The sequence below is a fragment of the Sorex araneus genome, chromosome 5 (genome assembly GCF_027595985.1).
Source record: "Sorex araneus isolate mSorAra2 chromosome 5, mSorAra2.pri, whole genome shotgun sequence".
Taxonomy (NCBI): Eukaryota; Metazoa; Chordata; class Mammalia; order Eulipotyphla; family Soricidae; genus Sorex; species Sorex araneus.
Genome location: NC_073306.1, coordinates 119,425,547 through 119,437,076, shown reverse-complemented (window position 1 = coordinate 119,437,076; position 11,530 = coordinate 119,425,547). Strand labels below are relative to the sequence as shown.

Below are 11,530 nucleotides of genomic sequence, written 5' to 3'. Positions count from 1 at the left end.
CCAGTAGCGGCGTCCAGGCAGCTATATTCAGTCATTTCAATTCCTGCCTGCAAGGGTAAAGCTGGTAACAGACTCATGCGGATATTTGGGGGGGAGGGGATGCGCCAAGAATGGAACCCTGAGCCCGACAAACGCCAGGCCTATGCTATCCCCTCCAGACCCCTATACAATTTTTGCTTTAAAACCGTGTTTCTCCCCACCTCCCACACCCGGAGTGGGGGTTGCGGGGGCACACCCACTGGTGACTCGGTGTTAAAAGAAGAGTCATGGTGGGTCCAAGGCCCGTAGATATGCCGGAGATGGAATCAGAGTTGACGGCGTGCAAGGCAACCGCTTTACAAGCTATACTATTGCTCTGGCCCGCCGAAGCCATGTGTATTATTTATTTCAAACATTTCTATTTTGGAGAGACGTATCGTCCATGACCTTTCTGCTTCCCTTTTAAAAAAAAAATTTTTTTTCACAGTACGGACCGGAAAAAAAAAAAAAGCAAAACTAGTGCATTCATACTCAAAGGGGGCTGCGAGTCATCAAGGACGGGGAAATTAGCTGCCAGGGCAAAGAGGGCCTTTTTGAGAAACAGCAGCAGCCCGGGCGCGCGACACTGGGGCGGATTACAGAACAGGCGCTGGGGGGAGGGGAAGGGGACGGGAAGGAAACAAAGCTGAACCCCTGCCAAGCGAAAATAACGTTGTTTTCCCACCTTCTCTGCGCCTTCCTCCACCATTTCCAAGGTGGTTTTGAAATTCCACTAGGCAGCGCCTAACCCCTTGGCTCTTAAGAGCGCCCAGAAAATTTCATTTTCATTCGACACCCCCGGCCCGCAACCCCTGGAGCAACTCTTCTCGCTTTCTCTTACGTGCTTTTTCACTTCGTCTTCACCAACGGCGGAAAAAAATCTGTATCTGACCATTTACGTCTTATTTTATCGCCAAACACTCAGTTGCCGAATGGCGACCTTGACAGACACGGGGGGCGGGGGAATGCCGGAGGGTGGAGGAGAAGTGGGGGGAGGGGGCTGTAAGTTCTGTGGGGAAAACCAGTTCGCTGTAAGGAAGCGCCACGAGGCGGCGGCTATCACCAAACACCACTCAGCGTGGAGTTTTCTGAGAGATTGACAGGCTCTGTACCAACCGTCTTTGCGCTGAGCAATTCTCGCGGTCTCGCGAGAGACGGACGCCTCTCGGGAGGGGGTAGTCAATGGCGCCTCTTTGAATGGGGGATGGGAATAGCTGTGGCGCAATCATTGCGCGAGATTGGGCCACGGTCGCTGAGGGGGGGGCGGGGGAGGCGGTGGCATATTCAGTTCTCGCGATACTTAAGCCGCTCAGGTCTAGAATTAAAGGCAGCTTCTCGCGAGAGCCCGTGCTGAGGGCTCCGTGAGGCCCCGTGTGTTTGTGTGTGTGTATGTGTGCGTGTGTGTATGTGTCTTGGTGAATGTGAGTACAGGGAAGCAGCAGCCGCCATTTCGGAGAGCTTGCCGACGTTGTCGCAGGGGTGGATCCTGAGCTGCCGAAGCCGCCGTCCTGCACTCCCGCGCGGCCTCTCCTAATCCCATTGTTTCTTTTAGATTCGCTCGGGCCTATCCGCCCTCGGAGCCCGAAATTCGGGCTGGGCGGTACCGCGGCCTGGCCCTAGCGGCTTAACAGTAGTAACTGCGGCGGCAGCAACAGCAATTCCCTCCCCCTGCCCGACTCCACCGAGCACCACAGGGGTCCGAAAGACCGCCCAGGTAAGAAGGCGGCGGCCCCCGCGCTAACAGCTCTCTCCGCGGGTTTGGTTTTTCTGGACGGCGAGACCATTCTCGGGCGCTCCTTCGCGACGGCCGGGTGGGGGAGGGGGGCAGGTTCTGGAGAAACAGGCCTCGGAGGGGACGGCGCCCCTCCTCGCCGGCCGGCCGGTCGGGGGCCCGCGGGGTGTCGCGTCCCGCGGAGGTCGCGGGTAAATGGCGCCCCGGCCCCGGGAGGAGCGGGCGGGCCGCGGCCTCCCAACATGGCGCCAGCGGAACGCTGCCATGGCTCCAACCCCTCCCCGCCCGGGGAGTTTCCTTCTGCCCTTAAGATGGCAGCGCGGGTTTCGCTCGCAGAGAGGCGCTCGTGCGGGGGGCGCCCGGCCGCTGTCTGCGGCGTCCATTGCAGCGTCGTCGGGAGCCGCCCGTTGAGTACCTCGGCGAGTGTGTCCGGTCGAACCGGCGTTTCGGATTTGTAAATTGCCCCGCTCGGGGACGCGCGTCGTGTCGCTCTTGAGGGTGTCGAGGGCTTGGCGTAGGTTTTGCTGGGGTTGGGGAGTGAGGCCGCGCGGAGGGGGTGAGGAAAAAAAAAAAGGCTTTTGAGCCGAATTGGACGCCTTGTGACTGGAGACTTGCCTTGTTGTCTTCCCAGGCGTTTAGAGAAAAATGGCAGACGATATTGATATTGAAGCAATGCTTGAGGCTCCTTACAAGAAGGTGAGAGAAAACATGTCGGTGAGGTGGATATATTTTCTTAATTTAGCATTATTCACGAAACTACTGCTGAAATGTAAACTAACCTCCCCGGAGCCCTCTTGATTTATCTTATCAGAGATGCATTACGTGTAACTTACAAAAGTAAATATATGCTATTGATGTAATAATATTGTGCAGTAGTTTCACTTCAGCGTGATGAATAAATGCCCATCTATCTCTCTTTGTAGACTTGCCTAACGATATCTCACCTCTACTCCCATGAATTCACCTTTGATTCCAGTGTGAACTGTCAATCATAAGGTAGTAATTGAGTGACTTATCGCTGTACCGTGGTCCCCTAGGTAAAATGACTCAACTAAGAATTACCAGCTCCAGTTTGGTATAGCAAAAAGGTGAATGTAGTGGTTTGGGAAAATAGCAGGGGTCCAAGAATAACAAAGCATAACCAGTCTGTGGCAAGCAAATCTATAAACAACCATCTTACAAGAAGAACTGGGTGAGATTTATAATGCTATATATAAAAGACTGGTGATAGCAAATATTAAAACAGGCAGGAATCTGCTGCTCAGTTAAAAATTTCTAAAATTCTTGGATCCCTGAACTAAAAAAATTTTTTTTTAAACAAAAGAGGCAGTATCACAGCTTAGTCACTTGATGACTGTTTTACTGTTCTCCTTATTACTATTTTTAATTAGTCCCTGCCATAATATTTCACACTAAAAACTACAAAGGAATATTTTAGCCGATAATAGAAACTATGACCCATCTCAGTATCACAGTAAAAGTAGTGTCTTCATTCTTTCACCAGTTGGTGGTGAAAATGGCAGTATGCATGCATTATCACTGGTGTCACAAATTGTAAGCTTTCTAAGTTAGCTCTTACTCTCCTTTAACTGGTGTTCAAATCTTAAACATTGCGCTAAACCTTTTAAACAATACATTTGTCTTGTAGTGTATAGCACGACCATGTGGTACCAATTTGGATGAATTCTTTATAGTTTTGAATAGTGTATATAGTATTGTGATGCATAAACTCTTGAAGAGCTACTTTTCTTTTTAAATGTTAAGATTCATGTGTCTTAGTATTAACATGGATGAAATTCCATGTAAACAGGTATGGAAGTAGGAAATGTTTAGGCTGGACTGGTGGATTATTAATTGACTTTCTTGGGTTCTTGGGAGTCAACATTACTAAAGCAGTGTGAATCCCTGTTTGCTTCAGGGCGAGATGTGTGACAGAGGTGGCATCAAGCTCTTACAGTCCCAACCCTCCAACGGAAATGGGCGAAGATCTCAGGAATGGCATCGGTCACAGGAAATCGATAGTGGCTGGCTGCTAGCATGGCCACTTGGGGCTTAGGCAGAAATAGAGCCATGGTACTGACCAAAGGGACCGTAGATCGTGGAATAACGCTGAAAACAGGACTTCATTCATGTTTTGTAGAAATTCTTGTTAACCACTTCAACATTGTAAATCTCGATAACTTATAATGTAACTATAAGAAAGTAAAATTGAACCTGTTAATGTGCTTTTTTATTTTTGTATCTTGATGACTAATTGTAATCAACAAAGTGGTTAAACACATACCCATCTAAATTTTTTTATAGCCTTCCACTGTAAAATATAAATAAGTAATTAGTTTTAAAATTGTTTTGTATTTTCTTATTCCTATTCCCTTTCCCCTTTGACAACTTGAAATGTTTCCACTTCGTCCTCATGATGTTCTTCTATCAACCCTGCTTAGGATGAGAACAAGTTGAGCAGTGCTAACGGCCATGAAGAACGTAGCAAAAAGTAAGTTTTAAGAAGGGACCTGGGGGAGGGGTTGGGGGAGGATGTTCACAGGATTTTTTTATGTAACTGAAGTCTTAATTCCTGTTCTCTGGTTAAACACCAAAATTAAGATTCTTTTCTGAAACTTTTCTTTGCCTCTTTTAGAAAAGTGGTTCTCTATGTTTTGGAATCAGAAACTCTTTATGTTATGGACACCGTGCCTAGATTAAGGGGTATGGTTTCAGACACCTTTTGGACAAAAGTCTCTTAAATTCATCCCTACAATCTGAATAAAAGCTCCTGTCTGGGAGTTTATCTTAAAATACTATCAATAGCCACTGTAAAAGGGCTAGAAATAAAAGATAAGTAACCAGATCATTAAAAGTATAGTTCATTTTAAATTGCTGCAGGCTTGGGCCTGTGAATTGTTGACATCTTTACTGCTTAATTGCTAACAGTAGCAATGATATTATGCTTAACAACTCAGTTCCTCCTAAAATCTTTAACTGTCTAGTGTCAAACTAATGAATTTAAGAGTGAAAAGTCTAAAAACTTGGTATTTATGCTCCTTGTCGTGTGGTTAAATAGTAACCTCAAGTGGGGACTGAGAGTGCTACTAATGTTACATACTAACAGTATGTAACGAATTGAAACAGTTTAAACCTGATGGACATTGTAAAGTTGGGTCCTATTGGAGTTCTAACTTTAGAAATTAGTGATTCCAAATATAGTGGTCATGTTATAGGCATTGATGAACCTGATATTTAATGCATTTTGTCATGTTTGTGACTTCATAATGATAAAAAATGGTACATAGCCTATTGTGAGTTCTTATGAGCTGTTTTTCTTCTAAACTTCTAATATCAGTATTCTCACAAGATTTTTTTTATTAGATTGTTAATAAGTTAATGAAAAAGGCTAGTTTATTCACACATTAATGCATTAATTTAATTTTAATATGATTTTCATTGAACAGCCGTACTGGACTAAAAATTGTTTAATTTGTAGACTATGACTACATTATTTTCTGGCAGAAGCTTGAATTGGTTACAGTTCCTCATTTAAAATAGATTATAGGTCTCAATTTGAGTGAGTCTTTGTTAGGGAACCAGTTGTGCCATAATTTAATGCCATCCTTAGACCTTCCAGGCTACCAAGCGCCTAATTATTCTAATAAACAATTTTGTAATCAAAAGAAAACCTAGAAATTGGTGATATATGTGTATATATAAATTTGAAAGATCTAGTCTTAATTATTAGACTTAGTATTTTGATAAAGATCTCATCCTAGACCAGGAGAGAGAGCTCAGTGGGCTGAGCATCTGCTTTGCCTTTAGGCAGCCCAGATTCCATTCCTGGCACCACATGCACCTCCAAGCTCTTATCTGGTAATGGGCTCAAAAACTAAATATACCTCAAACTGTGATTTTAAAGGTTCTATACTGGGACTGGAGTGATAGCACAGTGGGTAGGGCATTTGCCTTGCACGCAGCCGACCCGGGTTCGATTCCCAGCATCCCATATGGTCCCCTGAGCACCTAGGAAGGATTCCTGAGTGCATGAGCCAGGAGTAGCCTCTGCATCACTGGGTGTGACCCAAAAAGGAAAAAAATAAAAGGTTTTATACGTTAATGCATTGTCATTTGCTGTACCATTCTTAGATACTACTTTTCAATTTATCACGCTTTCTGATTTATCTTTGTTTTTATTTTAAGCTTATTAAGGATACCAAACTTTTATAAGAAATTTAGCATAAAGCTCTCAAGCTGAAGACTGATTTTATATCTCTAGTGTGAACTCTTTGGGAGCTAATAACAATGGCCAATTTTCTCTAACTGGCCATAGGATTCTCTAAATGGAAGCCACTTGCAAAGCACTCTGTCTTGACCTGGATGAGGCTTAGCTATAGAGAGAGCACTTGGTCTTCTGTGTGTCTGTGGTCTTGGGTTTGATTCGTAGTACGCACACAAAAAAAAGAAAGCTCATAGCCTAGTTTAATTTTTTGAATTAGTTATACATACTGCCTTGTTAATCAGGAACTTTTCACAGTTATTTCGGGGGGGTCGATACAAAAAATTTAAAGTTATCTTGAAGGTTGGTTTTTTTTTTGTACTGAGGGATAAAAGTATAAAGTAACATTCATATAGACTTGGTCAAAGGGAAGTAAGTTAATGGCTTTGTTGTTGTGAACCTTCATTGGGGACATAGCTAAAATAGCAAGGGCATATACATTTAGAGAAACTTGAGCAGTAAATGTTCTGAAAAATAGTGATTCTTGATAAGTACACACAATTATATTCTGGTGTTAATTTAGGAAGCTAATACAGCATAATTGGTTATAGGTAATCAGCTTTCTGGAAATCTATATACCCTGAGTTTGGCAAGACTTCCAAGTTTTCCTTTTAATCTGAGCTTGCCTTCTGGGACTATTCATTAGCGTAACGAGTTTCTCACAATCTAAACCAACATCCTTTCAGTGAAACTCTTAGGAATTGCTTTAAAAAGGATAACATTAAAATGACACAGTTAATATATATTGGCTACTATGGTGTGGATTATAAATTTTTTGGGGAAAATGACTTCTATTTTTTTTTCTTATTTTCCAGAGTACTTTGCATTTAAAATTTAGATCTTCTTACATGAAGAGGTCAAATCCAGTTATAGCAAAACACCTTTACAGCCGAGGCCATATAACCAAAAAGTCCAAAGGCCCAGCCCAGTGGACCATTTACTTCAATGATGTTCAGTACAAAATTCCACTGCCACTAAAGACTTTGGAAAGTCCATTTTAAGTTGTAACAGGATTTGACTATTAGTGTGGATTGTGATCACTCTTTAGTTTGACTCAGTGTTCTTTGAAGCAGTAAATTGTCATAGAGAAGTACAATACTTTCTTGCATCCTTAATTTTTTTTGGTCTGGACTTTAAGTAGAGGAATATATTACCTAAATGTCTTAGTGTGTTGCTGTCTTTTTACCTGTCTGGGGTTGCCTTCAGATGTGGGTGGGGACTCAGAAAAGTCTTTAAGTTGAAGGTAGCTCACCAATTTCTGAGTTCTTTGCTTTGGCAGAATAAGTTGTGGCTTAAAGTGATAAAAGAGGTGGTCTGCCTCTGGCCACAGGACCTCTATGAGCTGAGCAAAACTTAGAGATTTCAATTTTTGTGGTGGATGGAATTATTTTTTACTTGTCCTCTAGTTGATTTTATTTAGGAAATAGAATTAGTGCTGTCATAGAACTGTTTAAGAGAGAATTTCAGGTTTTTAGGCAACAAAGTTGGAATGTTGCCATTCTTGGCATTGCTTTGATGACTTCTATATAAGTAATAAGCATAGCCTTATTTTCTGTCATGCTACCTAGCATATACATTTCTGACAGTCAGGTGGATTATCTTGAAATTTTAGACAAAAGTTTCTGCCTCCTTGGAAAGCTCTACATCTCCTTGTGATTGGAGTGTGGGTTTCAAGATTCCAGAAGGTGGGTGTCTTCATTTTCTATTTTCAATGCACTCTAAGATGACCTGCTTACAGGTTCACTGAGGCAGACTTCAGTTGCTCTTCCGCTGTTTAAAGGACTAAACATTTAACTAAATCTCCAAATGATGTAGGGTGTCAAATATTTTCTGGTGTTTAGCCACTAAATACGGACACATCTAGTGGAATATTTATTTACTTTAAGCGTTCAATTTATGTTGAAATATCTGAAGGCACCTCTAAAATTTGGCAATGACATATATACAGATTGTAAGATTTAATTCTGTGGGTGACCTATTGTAAAGAATATAGAATGAAAAGAATCCTATAATTGGCCTTTTAAAAAGCTTTTTAGAGTTTGAGGATTTATAAAGGTGTTGATGTTTTCTTATTGCACCCTACAGGCTTGTTTAAACTACTTATAAACATGGCATACCTTTCTGGCATAACAACAGGAAATCACAAATAGTATTGTCAGACGTTTTACAAGTGTCAAAATGCATTTCACCGCACTAGTTTTGTTACTTGCCATTATTTCTAAACCAAAGTATGTTGCTTGTATGGCCCTTTAAGAAAAATATTCATGTGTATAAGTTGGATCAAAATTGATGTAATGAAATTTGGTATTTCTACACATGATTAACACAGTTTTTAACTGTTAATATACCTTATATTACTGTCTTATCAATAACAGTTATACCTGCTGATCATGTGTAACAGTCAGACTTTAAAATTTTAGAGACCGATATCTACAAGTCCCAAGCCCTTTCCTTAAAGCTCTGACAGTAGATGGTATTGGTATAATCTCTGCTCTCAATGTTTCTTTGGCATCTGACCGTTGGAGGCAATAATGGGTGTTAACTTAGAAAGAAATTTTCCACAAGTGGGGCTGGAGCGATAGCACAGCGGGTAGGGCGTTTGCCTTGCACGCGGCCGACCCGGGTTCGAATCCCAGCATCCCATATGGTCCCCTGAGCACCGCCAGGAGTAATTCCTGAGTGTAGAACCAGGAGTAACCCCTGTGCATCGCCAGGTGTGACCCAAAAAGCAAAAAAAAAAAAGAAAAAAAAAAGAAATTTTCCACAAGTATTATGACCCATTGTATAAAACAATAGCAAAATTAATTTGCAAAAATACTTCAAAATTTCTGACCATAAAAGGAAACTGTATTTTGACATATTCTTAAGACAGCAAGATAATGGTCATCTTTTTTCTTCTCAGGAGGAAAAAAAGCAAGAGCAGAAGTCGTAGTCATGAACGTAAAAGAAGCAAAAGTAAGGAACGGAAGCGAAGTCGAGATAGAGAACGGAAAAAGAGTAAAAGTCGTGAAAGGAAGAGAAGTAGAAGTAAAGAAAGAAGACGAAGTCGTTCAAGAAGTCGAGATCGCAGATTCAGAGGCCGCTACAGAAGTCCTTAGTATGTAACTAGTTATGATTATTAAGAGAATCCTGTAACTTGTGTGATTTGAATTGGGATTTTTTTGTTGTTGTTGTTGGTACATTTTTTAAAAGTGATTATTTTTAAGGTTAATGTATTTGAAAAGACTAGTGGGAATAAAATATATGAACATATATATAGCTAGTTTTACTGGGCATGCAGCTTGTTTTATTTCTTCATCTTAAAATATGTGTATGCCATTCCAAACTAAATCAATGTTCTAGTGTTTTTTATTTCAAAAGAACTGATACTGGAGTGCCAAATTGAAAGATAAAAAATGTGTGAGCTATAAGATTTTTACTGAACATACATTATTTAACATTTTGAAGCTCAGCTAAGTTTGTATAATCAAATACATAATGCAATATAATTTTGTCTGCCTGTTTCCAGTTGAAATGACAGACCTTTTGTAAAATTGATGTATGTTCCTTAATAATGATAAATTGGGCTCATCACATCATTTGTATCAATGCAAGTTAATAAGTCACTCAAATTTCAAAATGGCTGTAAAGAGCCTGCCTGAATACAACTCCTTGTTTCTGTATCTGGAAAGGATTCTATGTAGTAAGGATTGTATGTAGCGGTCCATATTGCTCTAGGATGTTCTTTTATAGTAGTTACTCTTGTAAACCATGAAATGAATATTTTAAAATTGTCCCTTTTGGCTCTAAAATTTGAATGGTTGACAATAGAATTCAAAGACAAACAGAACAGATAGACCTGAATCAGAGCCTGGACTTCCTTTCACTTTGGACAAGTTACTTTTCAACTTTGACAGTACGTAATTCTGAGTTGAAAAGAATATAAATATTTAAAACACTTGCAACCTGTCATTAATAAAATGTTCTATTGGCATTATTTGAAGCCATTAACAAGTAACTTTTCAAGTTTTAATTTTTGGCTTATTAAACCTTAAAGAGGATCTGAATTGTTTTTCTTAGTTGTTTATTTCAAGAATGTTACTATTTTGTTTACTTGCCACACCCCACAATTTTCAGGGGCCATATGGGTGTGGAAATGAACTCAGAGTTTCTCAAATGTGGTGCATGTACTCTAGCACTTGAATTATCTTCCCCAGCCTCTTAGAAAACTTCCAAAGAGCTTAAAGGACCACAATCGATGTTAGTTTAATTCTGAATGTTCTATTTGAAAACATTAGTTTTGGTCCAATTTACAAAAATTTAATATGCTTTTTAAACAAAGTGAACTTAAACAGGTGGGGAAAGAGGAGTACTTGAATAAATTTTCAGTATCGTTCTGTTAAGTGATAAATACATGAAGTCTGGCTGTGATTTTGGTGTAATTTTAATTTATTTTATTCTTCTGTTTGGATTCTCATAGTGTTTTGTTTTTTTTTTTAACTGTTGAGGCAAAAACAGAAACTCAACCTTAAAGGGAAAAGAATTTAGCTTATGGTTCTGTACTTTTATTCTATAAATGTATATTTTCACTTACTTATAACTGTAAAATACAAAGTTAAATTGCTTAGATGTCATAGGTACATTAAGAATTTATGAAAGAAATCCAAATGTGGATTGTATAACTAGATGTTTTTATTTTGCTACCCTCTGGAAAAGGATAGCAGGATGGGCACTAGGGACACCTAACCTGTCCCATTAAGTCAGGTAGTATGAAAATTATACTATTTGTCTTTGTTGTACAACACTTAACTATGTGATCTTTCGGAAAATTAATAATTTTGTGGGTCAAGCTCTCAAATTAAAATTTCCCCTAAAGAGTAAGTTCCTTTATAACTTTGTTATATTTTGTCACTAAGAACTGAGGTATGATGCACTCGTTGTGCCTCGTGGTCTTTTAAGACTTAGGGTTAAATTTAAAAGCTGGAGTTTCAAGATTATATTTTAAAAAGTCCCTAATTGAAATAAAATATGTATGGTTTGCATATATATGTGTAAGCACATATATTTTTTCCTAACAAAAGATCTGTAGAACTTAATCTTTATAATTATTCCTGGTAAAAGTTCAGGGTAATTCATTTTTATTCTAATATTTTGAATGTATTCATAAGTGCATAATTACCAAAAAATATAGACTGAAAATGAGAGCAAACATTTTCAGAATAATCTTAATATTTTTTGAGGCTGTAACCTTTGGTCTTGGCACCTCTCAGCCCAGGAGAGATAACTGTCAGAACAGTTTGCCTGGGATAGTTAAGAGAATGTCTCTATTTCCTCTTAATTGAGGTGGAAAAGTAGCCTAAACAATGTTAAACTTGCTGGAGAGCGCATGATCGCGATCTTAGCAAGACCCTAACCCTGTAACTAGTGTAATTTTGTGTTTCCTTTTTAGCTCCGGACCAAAATTTAACAGTGCCATCCGAGGAAAGATTGGGTTGCCTCATAGCATCAAATTAAGGTTTTTAAACATACTTCTGAATTGT

General features: G+C 39.8%; 1 protein-coding gene across 4 annotated transcripts in view; it reads left to right on the top strand.

The window, feature by feature from the left end:
* The first annotated feature begins 1,382 nt into the window (after positions 1-1,382).
* Positions 1,383-11,530, top strand: part of RBM39 (RNA binding motif protein 39) — a 37,791-nt gene continuing 27,643 nt past the window's right edge. For 2 of the 4 annotated variants that reach the window (XM_004612518.2, XM_004612517.3), the window contains exons 1-5: positions 1,383-1,732; positions 2,382-2,446; positions 4,192-4,241; positions 8,914-9,108; positions 11,440-11,505. In XM_004612518.2, the coding sequence (XP_004612575.1) occupies positions 2,396-2,446; positions 4,192-4,241; positions 8,914-9,108; positions 11,440-11,505 (362 nt within the window). In that variant the 5' untranslated portion in view covers positions 1,383-1,732; positions 2,382-2,395. The remainder of the gene's footprint in view (positions 1,733-2,381; positions 2,447-4,191; positions 4,242-8,913; positions 9,109-11,439; positions 11,506-11,530) is intronic. The other 2 variants (XM_004612521.2, XM_004612519.2) reach the window with 1 other exon arrangement.